Consider the following 26263-nt stretch of genomic DNA (forward strand, 5'->3'; position numbering starts at 1 on the left):
TTCAGTAAAACATGACTTTAACATGTAGGAAATCCTTATCGTTTTGTGAAGACTGAGGATCATTCTCCTGATGTGGGTTGCTAATTAAGGCCTTTCTTGGCTTTTTTTAGATCTTTGCACAACATGGATTTTTTTTAACTACAGGCTGTAACTGGATATGATTATACCATGCAGTTTACCACCTATTTTCATTTACTTTTAGACAACAGCTCACTCTAAGAGTAATTTTCTGGTACACAAATTTTGAGATAAAATTATTATAGTAATTGGTTTCTCTCTTTTTTTTCCTGCAAAAATGCATTACTAGTTAGGGAAGATAATGTTAGGAAAGATAATGTCAGGGAACCTAACAAGGCTTGTGATTTGTTACTAGAACAGAAATAAAATGACATCAGATATAAATACAAACCTGTTAGTTCAGCCCTCTCCAGTGACCAGCTGCTACACATGTCCCCTCCCTTACCTTGGCTGCAATATCTCCTATCTGACGAATGAAAATGTTGGTTTCAAAATAACCTATTATTTATTTTATTCTATCGAGTGCAAGAAATGGAAAATTTCTAAAGGCTCTATTGATAGATAGTGAACCGATCTCTATTGACAGTTTGTATTATCTGAATCTCCTTTATCTGCTAAAATTTAATATTCACAAATATCATGTCAATGAAGGAACACATTGCACCTCGTGTATTTTGCTCCTCTGCTTATCCTTACTACCCTTGTATGGTTAGACAGTAAACCAAGGTGGTAGAGAGGCACATGTGGCTACAGTATAACAGAACTGAGTTTGTGAATGCATCCTCTCTTTTATTCCCAGTAAGAATACCCGGACTTCAGATACCTTAAGCAAGCAACAGCAGACCCTGAGGATGCACATCGACATACCCAGGGCTCAGCTTTTGATTGAAGAGAGGGACACAATGGAAACCATTGGTAAGCTGTCCTGCTAGCCACTTTACACCATGTGGCTAATACAGCCAACCTTCCATAGCCCAGACTCTGGGGTCTGGGAAATATTAGATACCAGAGCATTTTGAAAGCTCTATAAGAAAAAAATGTTGAAAAGAAGAAGTACCAGCAAATGTTGGGAATTTGTCTATTTATCCCTCAGTAGTCAGCTGGGACAGGAGTTCCCCAATTCTGACCTGCTTGGGGTCTTTTCTGGGAAAACCATTAATGCTATGCCAAAGAATAAATGTCTATAATCAAATGCACCCAGAAGGCCCATACCCAAAGCCCCGTTCTAGAAACCCGCTCTATGTGTGCCTCATTGACTCCGCAAAGGCCGGCTTCCATTAAATCAGTCTTCATGCATTACACTTCAACCAAGGAATGCCTTTATGTGGGTGCCCCCCCCCACTGCCCAGCACTGCAGAAGCATCCTGGGCTCTGAAAAGTGCCCGGTTCCCTTGTCTCATGATTTTGTAGCAGCCACCAAGAGGAGCTATGACTGTTCCACCCAGAACCTATCTATCTTGATTCTTTCCCATCTCTGGCCACTCAGTAACAATCAGAAGGATAGCTAACCTTTACTGGGAGCCCTCTGGATGCCATGCTTTATATTCCCAGCTCTTTATGTGTACCTAGAGTTGAACCTTCCAACCAATTCATGGAAATAATATTGCATTTGTAACTGAGACATGGAGAGGTTTACATAGCAGGCCAAAGTCACACCGGCAGCAGCAGAATGGGGGTCCCCGCCCGGCCACCTGCAGGACCACCATGCCATCTGGCTCCAGTGGTGGGCTATTGCCACCCACTCCACTGCCAGCAAGCTACTTCCAAGAACCCACCTCAGAAGTCCCAGCCAGCTTTGCAGAACCCAGGGAAATAGATCTGGAAGCAGGTGCTGAGGCTGCCTCTTTTCAAACTGTGTTTGTTTTGGAACATGTGTTGGCATTAACACCAGGGCAACCCTACCTTGCAGTCTGGACCTAGATGACTGACCTCTTGTGCATTCCATAAATCTCTCCAGACAGGCAGTGGGAGGAGCCCAGGTGGGTAGAAGATCTCCTTGGTTGCCAGCACCCACCCCCGTCCCACTGGCCAGAGGCCACCCTGATTGAATGGACCCTAAAGTGTACAGCCCAGGCTGCACTTCTTGGAGTTACATTTGGTCCAGGAATAGAAGCACCAAAGGTTGTTCCAATCCAAGGTGACCTTCATCCAGCTAACTTCAGTTAAATTCTTGCTATCCATGTTGTATGCGGAGGCACTACTCGTCCTAAAAATGTGTAAGATTGCATTCATCTGCTCAATGAGAACAAGGTTCCATATTTTTATTTGATTATTCTTTTGACAGGTGGTATACCAGAAATCCTTTTTATTTAACTCAATAGATTTGGCACTAAAACTAAAACTTTCTTTGAAACATCACTTGAAAAAAAGAAAAAATCCTGTGGCCAGAAATCCATCACAATCCAGACAGGCTCATCTATCACCGAGAGTCATTTACTCCCGGTGATGCTGACATGGGGTCGATGGCATTTTCTAATTATCGGGGAAGTAGAGCTGCAGTCCTTTAAAATGCTCTGGGCTCTCACTACAAGAATCCAATATTAGACTGCCATTAATTTCTGGCCAGAATGGATGGTTAACCTCATGATCAGACAGGCATCTGAAATTTCCCCCTGAAGGTTTGTAACCCAGCTCTGCAGAGAGCCCCCACTGTGCTCTTTACAGAGCCATATATCAGAGCCCACACTCTGCCTATGTTCTTATTGAAAATTGAATGTAGATGTGGGACCCCTGGTATCTATTCCACTTCAGAGAAACCGCCTCTATAGAAAGGCCACTTCTTTGAGGGGCCAAGTGATGGCTGTGGGATTGGACTTCCAATCTGAATCCTGGCACCTGCCACTGTACCAACCTGTGTGGCACCACCCACTGGGACGCTCCCAGACATCTTGGCAACCTTTTCTCCAGTTCTCTGCCAAGAAATTTGATTCTGATTTCAAGAGGCTTTCCTTTCCTGCCAGAGCCTGAGTAATTGGATTTTGTAAAGTTCGCTCTGTTCAGATCCTTTTTTGGGCACAGAAGCCTCTCTGTGTTGTTTACGACTTTCACATTACTGCTCAGCGTCAAAGCCTGCTCTAGCAGGTCCCGGCCGACTGATAAACTCATGTGAACATCATCCTGGGCTGCAGTCCTGGAGAACTTATGGGAAAATCTATACATCCCAACCAGTTGCCCCTGGAGTAAGAAAATGCTTTTAACAAAGTGTGAGAATTATCACAACAAAGTAATGCAAATCCTGAGACAATCAAATAACAACAGGCAGCCCTAGTGGCTGCACTTCCTCAACTCTGATGTGCACAGAATTTACCTGAACCAGGCCTCCTGCTTCTCGAGCCTTCAAGAGCCTACGCCCATAGGGCTCTGGAAATCTGACAAGTGAGTCATCTTAAGAGAAGTCAATTAAAGCATGCACTAGAGTAATTAAAGTTCAGAAGAGGTGGGAAGAAGAGGAACATACCTCGAATGCTTTGAAGTAGAGGAATCGATACTTTCTGAAGACTAGCTCTTCTCCTCTGCTTTCTCCCCTCCAAACATTTGCCAAGTTCAGTAGGAGAGCCAAGTCCCAGGACACATACCTGCAGGGATGTTTTTCTAGTACTGCAGACAGAGCTCCCAGCAGCACGAGGACCCATTTTCAATTCAGCCCCATTGCTGGGGGATGCTCACCATGCCTCACGTGAGCTTTTGACAAACACACAAGTCCAAATCTCTATTCAGTGGACAGGTACAAGAAATATTGCTTGCATAGGGAAAAGAAAGCCCCATATTGAGCAGTTTCTGGAAGAAATGCTCCAAGGTCTACCTCTGAGTATAAGCTTTTAGACTTAGCACTCTCGAGTAATTCCTACTCAGTGATTGATATTTTAGTCACCTGCATTGCTTTAGATAAGGTTTATATTGTTGCTGTCATTAGCAATATCTCCAAGTGCCTATAAGCACAGGAAGGCTGGGGGATGATTTAAAGGCTTATTTGCTATTTTCCTTCTGTTCTACAGATGATCGCTCCACAGTCCTATTGACGGATGCTGATTTTGGAGAGGCAGCTAAACAGAAGTCCCTGACGGTGACTCACACAGTCCACTACCAATCGGTGTCTCAGGCCACCGGGCCTTTGGTGGACGTTTCAGATGCTCGACCGGGAACGAGTGAGTTACCCACAATGCTTAGAATGTGTGGGTGTTATCAATGCTGCAAACATTACCCTCTGTACCTATCAAATGGAAATGTGGGGCTTTTAAATTCTATGCTTATGAAACAAATAGGTATAACATCTCCACTTAGAGGGAAAGTGAGCTTTCATTGTTTGATCCTGGATATTATTAGAATCATGCCAATTGAAGCCAAAAATTCTTGTTTTGGTTTACAGTGAAGAGTGCTAGAAATTTCATGTCCACTCAATTTTTAAAATTTAGACAACACAGAAAAAGGGGAAGGTAATTAGCATTACCATTGTTGAGATAGAAAAGTTATATCATACATGCAAGGTATTATCTTTGTAACAACCTTTCTACTCACAGATGTTAGACTTATTTTATAGCTGAGAAAACTGAATCTCAGAAGTTAGGCAAACAGCCCAATGGTATACACATATCAGCTATAGATGTGTCAGTCCTTGAAGTTTGTTTTTTCTGCTGAATGCACTGAGAAAAAGAAATTATAGTTCTGGCTAATCTGGAGATTATATTGGGTTTAGTTATCTATATTTGCTTCCATAATAATATATGGAAATTAATTACTGCAATGAAGTTTAATCCCTTAATATGTATCTAGAGCTTATTAATTAGATATTCTTTTTTCTTCCTAATTGAGACTATTCCTAAATCTTTTTAAAGACTGAGAAATTGATGTCCCACTTATCATTTTAAAAGCTTTGATATCTAGCTTTTAAATCTGTAATCACTGAAAAAATGTGTATTCTTAGAGTAGTATGTTATCATTAGAAAAGTAAATATCACAATGTGGGAGGCTGCTTTTCATGGATATTAGCTTGCAGAGCCCTGGGGAAGCATAGTGGGCTTCGTGGAGCAGCCAGCTGATTGCGCAATGGCGCTGTAATGCACAGTAGGGTTTTGACACGTGTGGGGATTCACTGGGAAAGTGCTTTAAGGAAGATGCTGAGGTCTTCAGCTTCTCCTTTCCTGTAACCCCACCACTGTTTTCTCTGAGGGTATTGATCCATTCTGAAGACATAGATGGGCCGTGGGTAAGAACTGGCTTCCCCAAGGGGCGGATCTGTGAGCCTTGCTCCTGAGAAGGACTTTGCAGCCTTCTACATCTCTCCGGCCATGGGCTCCCCCTGCAGTCGACCTGCTCTGGCTCCTGGCCCCTCCAGGACACCACTCTGATGGCTGTTGAGCCACTCCTTGCTATTTAATTAGGGGAAGTTGATAGTCTCGGAAGAGATTGGCCTCCAGGTGGATATATGGACTTCAGTGTTCTTTCGGCCAAGTCAGATTGGAAGCTGAGGAACAAAGGAGCAGGAAACAGCCGGAGAAATAGGACGGACACCCTGCAGTGTTTCCCACCTTTAGTACGCATCGGAATGGCCCTGAGTGCCTGCTTAAAACACTGGACACCCAGTATTTTCAATTCCCAGGGCTCCACACTAACAATTCAGATCCAGTTGGTTTAGGGTGAGGCCCAGGAATTTGCACTAAAACAACCTCCTGGGAGATCCTGGTGTAGGAAATACCTCCATGAATCCTAGAGAAGGCAGGAGGAAGTGTCCATCGGATCTCTGCCCCACTAGTGCATCAGCGCAGGTTCCCTCCAGCCTGCTGAGCTCACAGCACAATAGTTCCTTCTGCCAGTTAAATGGTAACTTGTATTATTTCCACCCTCCCTTCAGTGTTCAACAGGCACCAGCAACAGAGAGGCCAGTCAGAAACAGTTAAGGCAGGAGGGAAGTGAGGCAGAAACACAGGAACTGAGAATCTTCCAAAGACATGAATAAAAAGGCCCAGAACCATGGGATGTGGCTTTTGTGGCATTTAAAATATCAACAGAGACAGGAATCTGAGTCACACACAGAAAACATGCACCAGTGGGAGGTGAGCAGCAGGGTGGCCGCCCCTGGGAGGCATACACAGGAACAACCCAGGGCTACCGAGTTGTAAGCATCGCTGGGGACGCTTAAAAACCCATCCATCCAGCTCCTATAAAGCTGTTTGCCCAGGGTTTGCTTTACTTACACAGCTCAGTGCACAGTGACGGGAATACATCTGGAGTGAAATGCAAAATGACGTTCATTTTATTCTAGTGGGGAAAGACGGACATGGAACAAGGAACTAGAGTGTTTTATTTTCTCTTGATAAGTAGCAGACAAAAATAGAATAGAATAAAGCAGTGGAGAGTGGGTGGGGTGCGGGGCCACAGGAGAGGGCTGCCCTGGATCTGGGTCCTTTGGGAAGACATTCACAGTGGACCACCAGCTTGGAAGCAGAGCAAGGGTTCTGGAAGGGGCAGAAGGAGGAGCCTCTGCAGCCCTCCATCACACTGTCCACAGGATGCAGCCCTGAGGCTCCATGAGCAGCCAGGCAAGTCGCAAGAAAAAGTGAGATGGAGCCCGGCATGGCGGGGCACGCCTGGAATCCCAGGACTTTGGGAGGCTGAGACAGGAGGATAGCAGGTGGAGGCAAGTGTGTACTCATTTAGCAAGACTGTTTCAACATAAAAAAATAAAATAGGGCTGGGAGTGCAACTCAAGATAAAGAGCACCCCTAGTTTCAATTTTTGTTAACACACACACAGAGACAGAGAGACAGGCAGACAGACAGGGACAGAGAGAGACAGACAGACAAACAGCTATACAGTCACTTGTCTTTTATTCTTGGAGTTCTGAAATGTTCTTCCCAGTGCCACACAAACACTACACTCTGAGAGAACAATGTTTCTTCCCTTTATGATGGTCTTCATTAAATCCAGCAAAAGGCACTCAAATTCATGCATTAGTCTCTTGTCCCCTCCCTTCCCAATGAAATCACACGCCTATCATCTGCAGAGTACTCTGTATTGAAAAAGACCTTAGGGGTCATCTTGTTATGAAATATTTATCCCAAAACACAGCATGAGGGACTGACAACATCCTATACCATATTTTAAATTTAGAGTTAGAAATGGTTTTTTGGGGGAAGGGGGAGTAGCTGGTCTCAACAGGTTCAGGACCTGAGCCCTGAGAACTTCCCAAAGCCTGGTACCCCCACTTGCTTCCTCTGCCCCAGAGTGTGCCAGCTGAGTTCAGATGCTACACCTGCAGCAGCCTGGTCCTAGAAGGCGGGAGCTTCTCGCTGCAGTTTTGATGCAGCAGCAGAGGTTCATTTACATTTAGTCTGCCGTACCTGCAGGCTCTGCGTCAGTGGACACCACTGAACAAAAATCAAAAATATGCAGAAAAATGCATTCCTCCTCAACTCAATGTGCACAGGCATTTTTCCTTGGCCTTGTTCCCTAAATCATACAGTTCAGCGATGATTTACTAGCATGTAGCTAGAGATGGCTTAAGTACACGGGAGGATGTGTGTAGGTTCCATGAAAGCACCGCGCCATTTTATATAATGGGCTTGAGCATCAGCTGATTTGGGTATCTAAAACCAATCTCCATGAATACTGAGGGACAACCGTGTTCTGTGTCTTTTCAACTGCAAGAAGCATTATTTTTCTATTATGTATGTTAGGATGATGTTACCAGTGAGTGGTTTCTTTATTTTTAATAAGAGCATCTAAATATGCTTTTTGAATATTGCTATGATCACATTGCAAAAACTGTTTCTAAGCATTTTATTAGCTTGTCAGAGAGTGGCAATAAAATCTTATTATAAGAATGGGAGAGAAGGTAACAATTTGCTCTGTATTGCTTTTAACTCTAAAAACGCATCCCTGGGCCGTCTTCTGCTAAGTTTATATCCACTTCTCTCCAGTGAAATAAGCTGAACAATTGAAACTGAGTTTCTCTAGTCATATCATTTTTTCCAACACCAGCTACAGTATCTTATGCATCATAGATGCTCCCAAACTATATTTTCATACTGATCTACTAACAGTTCTGAAGCCACGATAATAAGAAAGGAGTTAAAGGAATGTTCATTAGCTTAGGACTCAGCCAGTCAAGACTTCCCCCTGTCTTTCTTGTCTACTATATCCTGAGATATCTGTTCCATGGGTGTACGTGCCTCCTCACAAAGAGACAGAAGCATCTTTAAACATGTGAATCATCTCCTAGCATACTTTTAGAGATTTGCCAACAAGATCATTACCTATGAAATATTAAATCAATGGTTCCTACTCACATACTGTGCCAAGGTATGAAGACATGTAAAATGATAAATAGTAGTCTTGACCATTTATTTTGGTCATATTTACCTGGAAGTCATTCATTCATTCATTTGTGCATAGGGCCATGTACCAAGCACTCATGATATATAGTTGTCTCTCAGTATCCATGGGGCATTGGATCCAGGACCCCCAGGGGTGTCAAAATAGAAGCATGCTCAAGTCCCTTACATAAAATATCACAGCATATGTATACAACCTTCATATATTCTCCTGTGTACTTTAAATCATCTCTAAATTACTTGCAACACAATATAATATGATGCAATATCATGCAATTTAATGGTAATGTTATGCAAATAGTTGCTATACTTGTATTGGTCAGAAAATGATTAGAAGATAAAGCCTGCACATGTTCAGCACAGGCATACATTGTTCTGGGTAATTTTGTATGTGTGTGGTTCTGGGGGTGGAACCCAGGGGCCTTCCTGCCTCTGGACTATACTCCCAGACCTATTTTATACTTTATTTGTAAATAGGGTCTCACTGAGAGCCTCACTAGGTAGCTGAGGCTGGCTCTGAACCTGTGCAATCCTCCTGTCTCAGCCTCCCAAGCACTGGGATATTCTCTAGCTTCTAGTTTATGATTCTCATGGGCATTTTTCTGTCTCACCTTCCTCAGCAGCCCAGCACATCTCCAGCCACCATCTTCCCAATATATTCAGGTTACTTGGCTCTACCCTCACCAGGTGTTTGCTGCTTACTGTCCATTGGCAGGGGCTCATGAATTATCAAGCTCTCCTGGGTGTCTAGGATGCTCTGGAATGTTCACTCAAATCTAAGGATGGCAGTGGTGTCACTGGTGTCAGACAGGAGGGCAAGGGAACCATCTAGAGAAGAATAAAATTGGACTTCAAACCCATACAACCTAACCCCAAAGCCCCACCCTCAATCACTGTGTGTGGCCTCTGAGCAGAGTTGATGCTAAAGGATATTTGGATCAAATAATTGACTTCATGTAATGCACACACACACACACACACATGCACACACACACACACTCACACACTCACATGTACACACACTCACACATGTACACACGCACATGCATGTACACACCCACACACATGTACACACCCACACACATGTACACACATGTACACACACACACACACACACACACACACACACACACACAGAGGAGTCAGCCCTCTGTATCCACAGGACTCTGTATCTATAGATTCAACCAAAAGTGAATTATGCCAAGGAAGAATGCAGTACAATGACTGGTTACATAGTATTTACATCGTACTCATCACAAATAATCTAGAGGTGACTTAAAATAAATGGGAGGCTGTACATAGGCCATATGCAAATAATGCACCGTTTCATATAAGGGATAGAGACATATACACTATATATATATATATATATATATATATCCATGTTGTAAACTATTCATATATTATACTGTTTATCATTGAGGAGACTTTGAAAAATTATACTGTATCCTGCAAAAGAGCGCTAGAGATAAGAGCGGGAAACTCCTGGTGTGGGGAAGGTGTGTCCATTGTTCCAACACGCGACCAGCCCTGGATAAAGATTGGTTAGCTAACTGAGGAGCTGTCAGACCTCCCAGTCCCAACCTCTCTATGAGAAAGCTGATACATTCATCACGTACAGCTCAGGCCTCAGCATCTGCGAGACAAGAAAACGAACAGCATGGGGTCAGAGCAGATTAATACGGTGATCACAGTGCACACGGCATGTTTTGTAACCCTATTATCCACAAAATCCTCTCTTATTCCAAATTCAGGATAATTAAAATAATTTGATTCAATGAGCAGAAACTTAATGCAGGTTTAGACCCGGCATTGAAAGGCCAAGAGCTATTTATATCACTTACCCTCTAACCCCTCGGCAGCTTCATTATCAAGTTTTATTTATATTAAAGGTTGGGGAGCCTAATAAAGTACTTTCTACACAAGGCCGGTAAATCCCAATTAAAAAAAAAAAACTATTTCTTCAGTGGATGAATTAGTGAATCACACACAAGACGACTACCGAATAGAATCTAAGTAAACGTCTTCATTTGAGCATCTACTTCAGAAGTTGCCATGCACGGTTCAGTTCAGGCACAAAACAATGGCTCCAGAGACCTGATTATTAAAGAAATGTGTCAAGTGCCTTCCATCGTTTTCCACATCCGGAGACAATTTCAACTCCAGGATGCCTGTTTAGCACAGAACAGATACTCATATCGTGACCTATATTTTCAACGATATCAGGCCACTGGTAACACGAGCCTTGTCTGTTTAAAAAAAGGGGATGATGAACAAAGCTAACCTAAAAAGATTCTGGCTTTTAATCAAGGGGTACACGTGTGGCTTTCCTGGGGAATTTTACAAAATGGGGTACTCTCGGTGAGGACAGGGGGTTGCGTCATCCCTGCCTTTGAGGAGCCAGCCGCAGGGAAAAGACTCAGGTGAGGGTTTGAGATTTGGAGGAAATACTGGTGGAGCCATCAAACTGTCCTCCATCCCTAGCAGGAGAAAACCTGCTCAGAATGATCTACGGCTAGAGCTGCAATAAACTTAAAGAAGAATAAAAATGAGACTCTAAAACTTATGTAAGGGACTGGGTAATTTTCTGGAAAAGATTCATTAGCATTTAAATAACAAGCTGCACTTATTTAAGCTCCACTTATCAAGTCGATAGTGCCTGGAAGACATTTAGCCTCCTACCCGTGACAATGTTTTTCTATCTAGTTGAGGACCTCTCTCCTAACGCTGCAGCAGAGAAACACAATTAGCATTCACACCTTGTTGTGTAGAGGGCTATGCACTCGAGCAAAACTCATTTGCATTCTAATCAAGGCCAGAAAAAAAATCTTCCAATAAAGTCTTCTGTGGAATTTTGCAAGAAAGGGTGAAATGTGTCTAAAAATCAATGCCACGGAGAATATGCACCAAGAATGAGTATTTTGATAACCTAGGAAATCTTAAAAAGTATCGATTCGGCTATCCTCTTAATGTTCCTAGCCAGTATCATAGAATGGTGGCTAGGTTCGAAGTCCAATAGCCAGGCACTTGCAAAAAGAGAAAGCTTCCATTTAAAGAGAAAGGCATTGCCCTCTCCCCAGTGTCTGACTCTCTTATCCAAAAATTAATTAGAAGCAAGCCATTGTCATGTGGACGCCATCTGAAAATATTAGGCAGGATGAGGTTGAGTGTAGCCAAGTAACAAGCAGTATCCAAACGGAAGAGTGGAAGGCATGGGTTCCATTTGTATCACCTGTTCTGTAATTTGTGTCTCAGCTACCATTGCTCATCCAGAAAGTGACTCAGAGCTGCAGGGATTCCTTCAGTGAACTGTGTGCCAGGAATTACCTGTGGGCTCTAAAGATGGAGCCAAAGATCAGTATTCTTGTCCTGCTCCAGGAAAAGGAGCTGGCTCAGGAGAGCACGCAGCTGAGCCCGGGCCCACCTGTCTGTGTTGGCCCTTGCGGTTTTGCCCCTTTGAAGCTGCTGCCTTTATGCTAAACAGTGAATAGGCAGCTGTGTTTGGAAGAAACTAAGTCACCCCAAAAAGTAAGTGCACAAAATTCCTCTTTGAGAAGCAGGGAGTTCAAGCCCCACCTAGGATCCTTGGTTCCAAAAATCACTCCAGGTAACTGAACCTCTTCCAGGTTCCAAATAATTTTAGAAGAGGTGGCTCATGACCAGGCTCCAACATTCTTTGCTAGCAGAGCATCCTGTATCTTAGCTCACCATGATTGAGTTCATTCTGCCCCACTGACTGTTTCAGGTGTAGAGAAGATGGAACTCATCTGGAAGCAGCCATTCCTTTGGTAGACAATAGACACATAAAACCCAAATACTGGCTAACCATTTCTTCTCTGTATTAAATAATGTAAGTCTCCGTTAAAGTTCAGATAGTTCCATTGGAGAGATATGCCTTCATAGGCAAAGGGCTAAGAGGATGTTGGGGCCAAACATACAGTCCTTAGCTTCACATCTTTGCAGCTCAGGTAATGCATAAAACGATTGCAACGTAAACAATGAGTACGCACAAGATAGCAATAATTCAAGAGACATCAGCATGAGTTTTCAAGGGCTGCCATGACAAAATAATACAAATTAGGTAGCTTAAAGGAATAGAAATTTATGACATCATAGTTCTGGAGATGGAAATTCAAACTCAAGGTGTCCCCAGGGTCACATTCTCTCTACACCTTGTGGAGGAGAACCCTCCCTCACCTTCTTCTAGTTTCTGATACTTTGCTACAATCCTTGGCAATCCTAACTAAGATGCAGACTTTCCATGTCTCCACCTTTATGGAGTATGTTCCTCGCCTGTGTCTGTCTCCTCTTCCTAGAAGAACACCAGTCACATTAGATCGGGGCTCATCTAAACCAGTGTGACCCCATCTTAACTATCAAACCTGCAACAACTCTCTCCAAATAAGATATTCTTCTGAGCTACTGGAGTTAGGATGTGGATGGATCTTTGGGGCTCTAATTCAACAGATGAAAGGAAGTCATGTCCTCGCATATTTGGCAGAAGATGCTGACTGTCTGGCATTCAGAGGCAAACCAATTAGAATTACTCCAGACTTCCCAAACCAAGTCATAAAAGCCAGAAGGGCCTAGAGTAGCATATTACAAACTCTGAAAGCAAACAACTTGCAGCCAAAAATTTCCTATCAAACCTATCACTTAGGAAATTGAAATAAATATACAAGTCACAAATTATTAAGGGCCCAGACCCGAATCTACATTTCTTCATCCAAATATAATATTCTTTCTCCTGTAGGGCTTTTAAAAATGCTTTAATATCCGCCAACAGTGGTAAATGCCTGTAACCCCAGTACTCAAAAAGCTGAGACCTGAGGATCACAGATTCAAGACCAGCTACAACACTTAGCAAGACCTTGTTTCAAAATAAATCAATAAAAAAAGAATTAGAGATACAGCTCAAAAGTAAAATGCCCCTGGGATTAGCCAATACCAGAAAAGAAAAATGCTTTGCTATCCAATAATATGGTGGACCATAAGAGAAAGGAAAAATGAAGGAAGAAAGGGAGGCTTGCTGTGGAGGGCTGGGCAGGGACAGCTACCCCTGTCACTCTATCCCAGCTGGCCACACTTCCCTGGAGACAAAGACAGACATTGTTCTTTGCTCTGCACAGACCCCACCACCAGGAGGAATGCAAAGGCCGGACCCACCGCGCGAAACCGGTATGCCAGCCAGTGGACCCTCAACAGACCCCACCCCACCATCTCCGCGCACACCCTCACCACGGACTGGAGGCTGCCGACACCCAGGGCGACAGGATCTGTGGACAAGGAGAGTGACAGCTACAGCGTCAGCCCGTCGCAGGACACAGGTGAGGGCCTGCTTCTGCCCTGTCATCCCTGGGGCCCAGTAGGGCCCAGAGCTTTCCCTGGCTCACATTGTGAGGTTTGAGAGCTCCTTAGGGAGGGAAAAGATGCCCTCCTCTCCTCCTGCCGACTATCTCTTGCAGGTCACTTTAAAATTGTTAAGTCCTTTCTCTTCTACTTCCCCATGGAACTGTACAGTGCAGTATTTCCTGTGTGCAAGGCCCAGTGATGCTACAGAGCCAAGTAGAAAGTTACCTTTTGGTAACACCCTATGCTTCTCTCTCCCTTCCCTTCTCTTCTCTTCCTCCTCCTCCTCCTCCTCCTCCTCCTCCTCCTCCTCCTCCTCCTCCTCCTCCTCTTCTTCTTCTTCTTCTTCTTCTTCTTCTTCTTCTTCTTCTTCTTCTCTCTCTCTCTCTCTCTCTCTCTCTCTCTCTCTCTCTCTCTCTCTCTCTCTCTCTCTCATTCTTACCTTGCTGGGAGAAATATAGAAACTTTTACATTTTCACCCACACAATCACACAATTGCCATAATTGCTGATACCACTCTGAGGGCGTCTGACCTACTCCCAACTCCTGAATTAAGATACCACGCCTAACACTGTATGGCCAGGTCACAGCGCTCTCTATAGAAAACAGAGGCTGATCCATTTGACAATTAAACAGGGCTTGATTATAAGGTAAGTCATCTGGTCTACGGCACCAGCCACCAAGATTTCACTCTGAAGACGGGCCTAAGAATAGCGCTGTGATGCCCACCCCACCCCCACCCCTTAAAATTTGAAAAGAAATTATATCTGAACCTGATAGCTGTGGGAAATTTTAATACTCATTTTTCTTTTGTTCTCAAAGATACACTTCCAAAACAGTGTTCCAGAGGTGGGGCATCACCTTGTAGATTTATTTTTATGTCTGCTCTTTCTCTTAGAAGATTTGCAGGTTCCACAGAGGTGACTTCAAAACTTTTTAGTAGGTTTAAAAAGCAGAGATTTCTCTGCTCACAATGATATGGCCCAGTTAAAAGATATGTTTGTCCTGGGTTTTGTTCTGGCTGTTTCATTTATTCTGTTTTTTGTGGTACTAGAGATTGAACCCAGGGGCATTCTACCCCAGAGCCATGCCCCTAAGTCTATTTAATATTTTATTTAGAAACAGGGTTTCACTAAGTTGTTGAGGCTCTCACTAAGTTGCTAAAGCTGGCCTTGAACCTGCAATCTTTCTGCCTCAGCCTCCCACGTACTGGGATTACAAACATACACCACCACACACAGTTCTAGTCCTTGTGAAAGTTGGCAAAAGCAAAGGATGAGTCTCCGGGGTCGGAGACATTCTGCCTAGTGGCCCATGTCTGTATAAAATCATCTCATTTCTAAGCATCCTCAAGTCTGCCTTCCCAAGCTGAGGCCTGAGATGCTGAGCTGCAGAAAGAAAATCGTCCTTGCCAATTAAAAAGTCTCCGCGGTTCAGATCGATTTTCAAGTCAGAGCAGGGAGGTGCTGGCCCTCACAAACACCACAATCCCAAATGCTTTCACTGAAAGCAGAATTCTTCAAGGGGAAGCATCACTTATTTATGGAGGTGCCCGGGGCTGGGACATCTGATTATAGCGATTCAACTGAAACCAAGATCCCCTGAGCTGAATTTGCTGAGGTTTAGAAAACTGGCGGCAGAGTGACAGAGGCAGAATCCTCTTACAACGAGCCAAGTCTCCCACCAGGACAGGGAAGAAGTGGCCGCCAGCCAGGAAGGGCCATCCAGTCGGTGCTGGCAGGCAGTGATGAGTCATCCGGCTTGTTTCCTCTTTTTTCCCTGCTATAGATCGAGCAAGAAGCAGTATGGTCTCTACAGAAAGTGCCTCCTCCACGTACGAAGAACTGGCCAGGGCCTACGAGCACGCCAAGATGGAAGAGCAGCTGAGGCATGCCAAGTTCACCATCACCGAGTGCTTCATATCAGACACATCCTCCGAGCAGTTGACGGCAGGGACCAACGAGTACACGGACAGTCTGACCTCCAGCACCCCTTCAGAATCGGGGATCTGCAGGTTCACTGCCTCTCCCCCCAAACCTCAGGATGGAGGTCGTGTGATGAACATGGCGGTTCCCAAGGCCCATCGGCCAGGTGAGGAAGGCAAGGCGTGGGCCGCCGCGCAGGAGCGTCCGTTACCTAGTTCCCGCTCGTCCACTATGAAAGCTTTTCCAGCGCTCAGACTGGGTGGGTGTTCTGTTTATTGATTGCTGCATAACCTGTCATCCCATTCATTGGCTGAAAATCACAGTCATTTGGTTTGTTCATGAATCTGAAATGTGGGCAGGGCTCATGGGAGGAGGCTCAGTGATGGCTAAGGGACCCACTTCCAGAATGGCTCACTCCCCCAGCAAGCCAGTGGGTGGGCCAAGTTCTCCCCCTGTAGGTCTCTCCACACGCTGGCTTGAGCTTCTTCACTTAATGGTGGCTTTTAGTTATGATAGCGTGAGCATTCCAAGAGACAGTGAAAATTGCCAGTTTCTCAAGGTTGGCCTAGAAACTGTATTAGTTCGATTTCCATTAACTACAACAAAATGCCCAAGCTTAGATGCTTTATGATGAAAAAAGGTTTGTTTAGCTCACATTTCTGGAGGTTCAAGGGCATGGTACTGGCATCAGCTCAGTTCTTACGAGAAACTCACAGCAAATCGTATTGCAGTAGTGAGAGCACCTGGAAGAGGAGGGGTCATGGCAAGATGGGAGGCCTGGACATAAAGAAGGGCTCTTTTCTAACAACTCATCCAAAGGGATCTCAGAGTCCCATGCGTACTGTCTTAATCCAGTCCAAAGGCAGGACTCTCAAGGATCCAGTGACCTCCTGTGAGACTACACCTCTCAAATGTCCACCCTCCTGATAGTACCACACTGAGGCCTAAGCTTTCAACACATGACTCTTTAAGGGCCACAGTCAAGCATGTCCACATCATGGCATCTCTTTTATGTTCCACTATTCCAGTGGTCCCAGAGCCCAAGGAGCCCAGACCCAAGAAAAGAAACCCCTTCACTGCTTAATGAGAAGAATATAAAAAATATGGGACTGTATTTTAAGACTATAATGCCAAGGGTTTTTGAAAGCAGAGAGGTTTTATCAGGAGCCAACATTTGGGACTCAGCTTTACCAACTTACTCGAGATGACAAAGACTGGAAAATTTAGAGCAGCTGGCAGTCTAATCTTTAATTTGACAATACATGAATAGTTTGGATATAGATAGTATACAGTTGGCAGGAGCTGATGAACAACAGACATGACCAAAGAAGTCCAGTGGGGTGCAAGGGGTTTAGGAGAATAGTTTAAGAGTGTGTCCAAAGGAAAGGATTGGCAAAGTCCTGCTAGTTGATCTCCGGGAGACACAGAACCTAGTCAAGGCTCTTGTTTTAAGAGAAGGCAGAAATCTTAGTTGTAGATAGAAACTCAGAGCTTTGAAGTGTTGGCTATGGTATTTGCAAACCATTGTGCAACACCATTAAAACAAACCTTCAGGCTGATTCCACCTCGCTGGCCAGTCGTAGTCTCCTCTGAAGAATCACTTGGTTTTTTTTTCAACCTGAAATACCTGCCCGTAGACCTTCCTTCCTGGACTCTCCAGTCCTGCTGAGTCTAGCTTGCTTTCTAATTTCACCTATCTTCTGAACCGTTATACCAGTTCTACATAAAAAAAAAATTATCTTTACCCTAGGATTATTTCAAGTCCCCTTGGGTTTTATGGCACAAAACCCAGCTGAAATGAGCCTTCATAGGAATGTATAAAATAAGAATTGTCTACCCAGCAAATAATCTTCCAAACAAACTCAAGATTCATCCCACCTTACAGTGAAGAATGATGGCTTCATTTATTTTCCTTCTGTCTACCTCCGCAGGAGAGAGAGGATGAGCCGTTATTTGTGGGTGCTTTTATTTCAAGTATTTTTTTGTTGTCAGCAGTTATCTGCAAAGCAAATGCAGAAACACGCAGGATAAATGCTGTGGCTTTTTGTAACTGTTTGGCCTGTGGGTAGGAAGGACAGAGAGGAGAATGAGCCTGTGGATATGGTTTCAGGCCTGCTGGGTTTTAGTTGCTGTATTTATAAGGTGGGCCTAATATTGACACCTTTTTGTTGGGTTTGTGCAAGGTGCATGCAGTATAGTGTGGGTAAGACAGTTCACAGAGAAAGTGCTGAGCTCTGTTAGTTGATATTTCTGCTGTTATCTTGTTGAGGCTACTGTTAGGATCCCATGGGGTCCCACATGTGCTGCTGGCCTCTGCTTTCTCCCTGCCTTTATTTATTTACTTTTTTCAGAGGCCACTGAAGTCCTAGAAGCAGTAGCTCATTTGTGCACCACCTTTTAAGTACTTTCTGAATCCATCTAAGAGAACACAGCTGTCAGCTCCCGTTCTAGGATGATTGAGGGCATCAAACAAGCTTCCAGGTTGAATGACTGGCCTACTTACTCAGGCCTTTGAATAATGGAAGGTTTGAGGTTTCTTTTTGATGGCATGTCATTCATATTGTTGGATTAATCGTTTTTCAAAGTTTGTACTTTTTTCATGACATTGTTGCCTAGATCCATTAGAGTAGCTGAAAGATCACAAAAAAAGTATTGTCTTAATACATTATTTAGAGTATGGTGACTTTATAACTTTGGGTATGAATAATTTCTTAAATCAATTTCAGTTCTAACGTCCAAAAACCTTCTTTTGTCTACCCCAGGTGACCATATTATTATTGAATATTTAATATGCTTTAGAAAAATATTTTCATCTTCAGAACCTTTTTCATTGCTCCTTTATAATGCAACAAAAATCAATGTGGGACACGAAATATGTTCCGGAGCAACTCAGCCCCAGTGTACAAGAATGAGTCTGAAGGAACCAAGATGCTAAAGAAAAGAGTTATCCAGATCTGGGAATGAACAGGCTGCAGGGTACTAAGGACTTAGTGACCCAAGTGCAGTGCAGGGCAGCAGAAAGCCAGCTGGCTCCTCTGAGTTGAGTCAGAAAGATAAGGTTTTATAAAGGAGTCAGGACAAAAGTGACTTCTGGCCTCAGTGGGTCTGATTCATCGCAAGAAAATATGAAAGAGTCAGGTGCACACCACTCTAATATTTTTTCCTATTTCTAGCATTGAGGAAAACTGGCCTACTCAGGGGTAATCATGGAAGTTATAACCCAAGATGGCCACAGCCATGTCAAGGTGAATTAATATAGAACAAGAGGTGTGGTTTAGCATTGATACTAACTGGAGGCATGTCTAAGCAGCTCCTTGAGCCGTGCTTTTAGACCACATCCTACCCCTGTGTCCTCTCTCAGCTCTAGAAGAGGTCAGTCAAAACCTGCTTCTGTTCATAGTCTTCCAAATCTCTGGAAATCTTTCTCTTCTGTTAGTTCTCCCTCATTTTAATGACTTTCTTCTTCCTACCTTTTTTCTTCACTTGCCTTCAATACCAACAACTGTCATCCCAAACTCTTAGGTTTGCTACAAATAGTTGTCAAGTTACTCAAACGTGGCCATATCTTGGTTCCCTGAAAATAGAAAACATGTTTTAGATTTATTTTATTTTCCTGGGGTTTGCCAAATATCCAGTAGGCACATAGTTAATGTTCATGAAATATCTTTTCCTTTTTTTTAATGCATGCATTGTAGTCGTACATCTTAATGGGGTACAAGTTGGTAAAGGCATACATGCACACATCACTCATTAGGCCTTCCCCTTTTCCCGTCCCATTCCCTCCTTCTCATGTTTGGTTTAGTGATTGACTATCATGTTTGTGAATGGACATCATGGACATTAGGGCATTAAATATTAGGCATACACATGTAGCGCTGTGTCTGGTCCATAATACACACTTTATAAATGTTCTTGAGTGAATGAATATGTTATGGTTGTGTTAACGACAACACTGACCAATTGGCTAAAGCAGTTCAAGCACTATAGATTAACAGTCAACCACAAGAGTACACTTAAGTCTATACCATCTTCCCACATCTTCTAAACAAAGTGATTTTGCTTGTGGTCTCTTCCTTCCTGAATCAAAAGCAAAGCTCTTCACAGGAAACAGATGCTCCCCATGAAATGTGAGTGGCTATCCATAGGCCAGCATCAGAACCTAGTTTTAGATTCTTAATAATACCTGAATTTTAAATCCTTGGCCTTTATATTTTAGGTAGGAGTCTAATTGTGTGGTTGTTTACTTCAGTAAGAGAGAGCTATTTCCATCTTTAAGAACAAAAAAAGCAAGCGAGTATCTCTCATTCTTTATTTCCTGAGATATTGCCAGAGTTTCACGGTTTTGCTTCCTCTGGGTCAGCATGGCTCCCAGCAGCTTGATTACCGTGCCTAGTCTTGGTTTCGGGTAGCACTTTGCACCAGTTTCTAACGTTCTTTGATTACTGCTTCTTCTTTATTCATGATGTTTATCCTATGCAATCAAGAGATGGCATCACACAAAGCTCATTAAGTCAATTTAAAGCCTCAAATATGAAGAGCCTGGGCCCTCTGCATGTCCACACTTACACCCTCTAGAGCTCCACACATAATTGTGCATCTCAGCCCCTCCCACGACGAATACATCGTTTGTTGGCTGGAAATGGCCACAGCTTGCCACCAATTTGTTCATCCATAAAATTACCAGCTATTGGAAGCAGTTACTGAATTTTAATTTTACAGTCCATTCATCCCATACATCCCTGTGCCCTGAATGTGTGTATTTAACCAATGAGAGAGAGGAGTGAGGGGTGGTACCCAGCCCTCACCTGGAGGAGTGCTTACCTGCAGGAAGAGCAGCTTTGTGTGGGCAGCACCATTCTATCCCAGCCTGGCCATCTTGTCCTCAGCTGCCTTTTAATCGTGCCGTTTCCCTCTCTGAAGTCTGCATGGCCTCCTGTTGGCGCTTGAGTAAGAATTAAGTTCCAGAAATCCTCACTTCAAGTAACCCCAGCAGTCTCATGCCCCCTGTGTCTCCCTTACCACCTTGAGCTCCACTCCTGGCAGGTAACCTGACTCAGATTCCTGCTTCCACCCAAGAGCCAAGGCTTCACACGTCCAAGCCACCATGTCTCCCATCTCCCTGCCTCTCCTCCTTCAGGGGCAAGCTGGAGCCCTCAGCCCTGGGTCTTGCATCCTCTTCCTCTCTGTTGTACATCACTAAAATGCAGTCTTGAAATTTCTATTATGAATGTTGCTCTAAGAAGTATGAAAAGGATCTCCTTTCAAACACAAGCACCTTCAATTCCTACACAGGTGTGTGTGCACACAAACGCATGTGCCTAGGCATGCACACTTATGCACACATTAAGGCATATGCACGCATTACACACAACATAGACACACATACGTTAGCACAAAGGTGCCTACATGTTCATGTGTACATGAACACTCGAAGTTTCTCTGGGCTCCCTCTTCCTGAGAAAGCCCCCTTCTTCCCTCCTGCCTACTGCCCTTTCTTCCTTTGTCATACATGTATTGAGCATCCATTAAGTAAATGGCTTTGTTTTGGAAGCCGAGGGCATGATGGTAGATAGACCACATAGACCCTGCCTTGAAAGACTTAACATTTCTGAAAGGCAGACAATCACTATACAAAAAAGCTATAGCAAAGTGATGGTAAGAGAAGAGGAAGAGGTCAAATTTGGCAAAGAGTGTTTGGGGAAAGATGTCCAAGGGAGGCCTCCGAGAGGGAATGGGATGTCACGGATATGAGGGAGGGAGCCCAGCAAAGATGCTCCCGGGCGGTGGTCCAGGAAGAGAGAAGAGCAAAGCCAGCAGCCAGAGACAGGGATGAGCTTGGCATTCAGAGTGTGGGTCTAGAATTCCCTCTGAACCGCCAAACGCAGGCGAACTTCCAAATGCTCCTGGTGAACTTCAAGTTAGAAGAACATGGAGCCATCAGAGCAGGCCTCTGTGCATTGTTACTCCTGCACACTCTGTGCAGATGCAGCTATTTGAAGGTGCTCACCTTGGCTCTTTCAAGGAAACCAATGCTCTCCCATGAACACTTGCTTTCTGTAGGCTCTCTCTGGACTTTTGTGTCCTCTGTGGGTATCCTCGAACACTTAAGAGACAGCAAGATTGGTTCTGAGTGGCCCCAGGCTTGGAACTCTAAGGCTGTCTGCCTGGTATGAGAGCTTAGCAACTCTGTCCCTGAGTCTTCTACACCACCCCCTTCTTCCCCACCCCAACACATTTCTGCTGCTGGTTTTAGGATGTGGTCCCTGAACCCAAGACCTCTGATGTTTCCAAGTTCCCCGGCCGTTTGTGTGGCTGCTGCCACTGTTCAGGCTGCTGTCTGTGACCTCCTGTTCCAAAGTGCATGTCCTCTTGGTCCTGGCTGCCTTATCTCTGACTTCTGAGCTACTTAGACAGCTCACTATCTTTCTCAGCTGGTTTGTTGGGACTTAGTTCTAAGTGTTGAGGAGTTGTCCTCTGTATCAGTCTCTCTGGAGGTAACAAGTGAGGGGGAGGCCTGCACCCTGATAGACCAGTGATGGAGAGGAAGGGGGGCCTTCTGGGTCCTGCCCAGGGACAGGAGGGAATCTTCCAGAGTCCAGCGCTAAATATGACAAAGAAAAGGGGCTTTCCACAGTGACCAGAAGTTCACCACTTGACCAGACAGAATCTGTCAAAATATAAAAGTGTGACACTCGTATTGATTGAATATAGAAAAATACTGGGTGTTACTCAAGACATAAAGGGGATGATATATTCAAGTGAAACTTCCCAGTTTCATTCACTTACCAGAGTAACTTGTCATATCAGAGGCAGCAGAAAAAGGATCCTGAAGACAGGTAAATTTTAGGAAAATCTAAGAAATAAGACCATACCCAGTTATGGAAGACAGGCACACATACAGAGAGATAGAGATAGAGATAGAGATAGAGAGAGAGAGAGAGATTCTAAAAGGTCAAATGAACACAGCAGAGACCACCATCTTTCATGTGGTCCAATGAGGATTCTGTGGTTACCAAGTTCTAAGGCATCCTGTGTCCCAAACTGGGAAGAAACAAGACATCCTTTAAAGTATGAGCCACACTTCCCACATCAAAACCCTTCAGTGGCTTCCTGCCACTCTCACAGTAGAGATCTACAGGACCCTCAGGAATCAGCCCCAGCTTCCTTACCAGTCTCCACCCTGGATCTCCATCCTAGACCTCTTCCCACTCCAGAAATGTGTATTTTCTCTGTCTGGAGTTTCCTTACATCCAGCGTAACTCAACTTCTACAGGGAGCTGAGTTGAGATGCATGGATGTGCTGAGATGTGTCTTCCAGCTTCCCGGCAGGGTGAATGCAAAGTGCCTATCAAGGGCTAAAGGCCAGGTGGTCACCTGCACCTGGTTACCAATGGGCCTTACACGGGAACTGGATCTGACTTTGAGTCTCCTGGGTCCTTCCCAAGTGGGTGCTTCAGAATCCCCATGAATGAGCTCTGGACTCGCCTAAATGCAAGGAAAGATTTGCAAGTCCTTATTTAGAACTTCCTTATTTCAGAAGCCTCATGAGCTACAACCAACTTGAAGTCCTACTTCATACCTCAGTGCAGTTTTTCAAGTTCACCAGCAAGTAGAAAGAGCACACTGTCAGTGAGCTCTTAAAAATGCATGATGCAGCCTACGTACATGCAAGAATGGTAATGGATTGTGCGTGCACAGACCTCTGATATCAATAGCACATTATTTATTTAGGGTTTCTCCTGGTTGCCATTTGGGACTGCAGATTCGTTTACTAAGAGAGATCCCTTTACAAGATTTCATTACCATGTTGCAGCATTAATATTAAAGTAAAAAGGCGTTAGATCCCATCTACCTCTGATATGAGCAGAATCCACATTCCCCTGGTAGTGAGCTCCAGGGTACTGTTGTGTTGTTGCAAGTCTAAATCCCTGTGGTTGTCATTGAAATTGCTAGAACTCAAGATAACCATCCTTTGCTTCTTGTTTTTGCATCAGTATCCAGCTCCCTCTACTCACAGACATCAAACCTTGTTAGAATTTGATGAAAGATCCTTGGTGTGTTTCCCCTGAGGCAACTCAAGCTCCTAACGACTTATTCACTTTCATCCACATGAATTTAGAAAGGCATTTTCATGTTTCCACGGTTTCTGACTACGAAAGCACTGCAGAGAGGGACAGAAAGGCCATCGCAGAGTGCCTTGGACTTCCTACCCACAGAAAAGACTTCATTCCTTCTGCCCTTTTCCTCTACCTCCTAATATAGGAAGATTTCCCTCATGTTCGTAGATGTGATAACTCGAGGCATAAAAAAGACTCTGCTAGACTTAATGACGCCCTGAGAAATTATTGTGCCTCTGCTTTTGGCTAAAGACGAGAGTTCTAGAACTCAGAGGACTCCCAGTGCTACTGGAAGGCAGAGAAAGGATTTCTGCAGTGCTCCAAACCAGTGTCCTGCCTGGCCAGGTTCAGTGGGAGAAAGGCATTGGGAGTTTGCCTGTGTTCACTGTTCACTGGGTACAAATCTTACATTTTCCATAAAGAACTACTGCCTGGCATAGCCCAATTCCTTAGACTGCTTGAATTCAGTGTTTTCCAAGTAAAGTGAGGTATGGATCTGCTGACAATTGTGAGCTTTGATCATTGAAACTAGGTTTTCTCAACAACAGCACCATAAGGAGTGGAGGCAGGGTGATTTTGTATGACTTGGATGCCCTGCACAGGGTAAGAGATGGAGCAACAGCCTTGGCCCATGACCAGTACATGCCACTCGCACCCCTCCCCAGCTCCACAGATGACCACAATAATGTCCGTAGGTGATGCTGCTACATGGCCCCAGAGGGCAAAGTTACCATCTGTGGAGAGTCACTAATGTGGTCTTCAGACCCCTCCCACTGGTGCAGTGCATGGTAAATAGCAGGTATCATTGTTGCGGAAGACTTTAGTGGACCCACATCCATTGTGGGTTTTCTGAATCAATTCATTCTTGTTCCGTTTCAGTATTGATCTTCCAATCCTTCTGCCAAAGCTGAAATACATTCAGACTGTGTGTGTGAGTCTGAATAGATTGAGAAAGTTCAGGGAGTTTTGCTATTCTTGTCTTCAGCTAAGAGGAGGCAGCGTTTTCCTAGAGCAGTTTCACACTGTTGGGCCAGCCAGGGAGGGGGCAAGCTTTGGGCCGATGCCTGCTGCTGGGTGAGGGACTGCAGAGATGTGATCCATGGCAGGAGGCACACACAGAGGTGATAATGACATCCACGTGCAAAGTGGTTAGGGACGGAGGGAGAAATCAATGCTGCTTTATTTAATCTGAACTTTCAGAGACATTAGTGGTACTGAAGGTCCCCAGAGGGCAGTAGTAGAGGATGAGAAATGAACCATTAGATCAAATAATAAGGGATAACATTGCAATAATGGCTAAATCACCCGCATCCCTCGAGGCGTGAGTCAAAGCTGCTGCCGGCTGCCTCCGGGAGGGCAGTGCTCAGTGCTGGGTGCCTAGTGACCTGCAGTGCCTCATAAGAGGCACAGTGTGAACACCAGGTGTCCCAGAGAGGTGGCCAGTACCCTGGGAAGAACATCTTAGAAGGCTAGACAGTGCCATGTCTTCATAGCCAGTGTGAACTTCATAGGCAATTGTTCCTGTATCTGTCTCTCTCTCTCTTCTCTCCTTCTCTCTCTCTCTCTCTTTCTTTCTCTCTCTCTCTCTCTCTCTCTCTCTCTCTCTCTCTCTCTCATCTCTATCTCTCTGTCTCACATACACACACACTTTTATTTTTTTAATTTTTTATTAGTACATTATAGTCATACATCTTAATGGGGTACAAGATGGTGGAGACATACATGAACACATCACCCAATTAGCCCTTCCCCAGTTCCCACCCCATTCCCTCCTCCTCCCTCCTTCTCATGTTTGGCTTAGTGATTGACATTGATATGTTTGTTAAAGTACATCATGTACATTAGAGAATTTCCCTCTTCCCCCTCCCATCCAACTAAGTTAGGTCACCTTATTTGCACATCTATAGTATCTCTTTCTTCATCTAGAGTCCCTCCTATGACCCATTTTCTCCCTAGCTTCTGCATATTAGGGAGAGCATCTGATTTCCTGATACCCTCTTTCCCTCTACTCTTCTTTGCCACCATGGTTCCATTCACATGTGCCTCTTTTCCATCTGCTTTTCTCTATTTGTGACAGTCAATCTCTGATTTCCATTTCTCAGTGGATCTGTGTCTCCATGTTGCTTTCCCCTGCGTGTGTGTGTGTGTGTGTGTGTGTGTGTGTGTGTGTGTCCATCTCTTTGGTTCCCGCTCTCCTCTTCCCTCTACTCTGCATCTCTGTCTCTATCTTCCACTCCCTTCCTATCATCCATCTTCCCACCCCATCCCAGCCTCAAATGACCTCACGTGCTCCAGCATCTCTGAGTCTTCGTTCAGTCCCCTCATCGCTCACCTCCGACACAGGGCATGCGAGCCCAGGCAGCAGAGCAGAGAGAGCCACGTGGTAAGCAACAGTGCAGCTAAAACCCACCAAAGCCAGTAGTGGATCATGTTCCATGGGCCCAGGTTCCTGCTGGGTTTGGAAAGCAGACACTAACTAGGTTTAGCTACATTGGAGGGGCTAAAAGTGTGGGCAGTTAGAGAA

The 26263-nt window shown here is 44.5% G+C and overlaps 1 protein-coding gene across 3 annotated transcripts in view; it reads left to right on the top strand.

The window, feature by feature from the left end:
* The window catches only part of DSCAM (DS cell adhesion molecule), a gene marked incomplete at both ends in the record, with an annotated part of 734316 nt that overhangs the window by 701916 nt on the left and 6137 nt on the right, over nt 1-26263 (top strand). For all 3 annotated transcript variants that reach the window (XM_080695506.1, XM_080695507.1, XM_080695508.1), the window contains 4 exons: nt 818-933; nt 4014-4163; nt 13478-13675; nt 15486-15788. In XM_080695506.1, the coding sequence (XP_080551632.1) occupies nt 818-933; nt 4014-4163; nt 13478-13675; nt 15486-15788 (767 nt within the window). The remainder of the gene's footprint in view (nt 1-817; nt 934-4013; nt 4164-13477; nt 13676-15485; nt 15789-26263) is intronic.

Source organism: Muscardinus avellanarius (assembly GCF_963383645.1).
Source record: "Muscardinus avellanarius genome assembly, chromosome: 5".
NCBI classification, from domain to species: Eukaryota; Metazoa; Chordata; class Mammalia; order Rodentia; family Gliridae; genus Muscardinus; species Muscardinus avellanarius.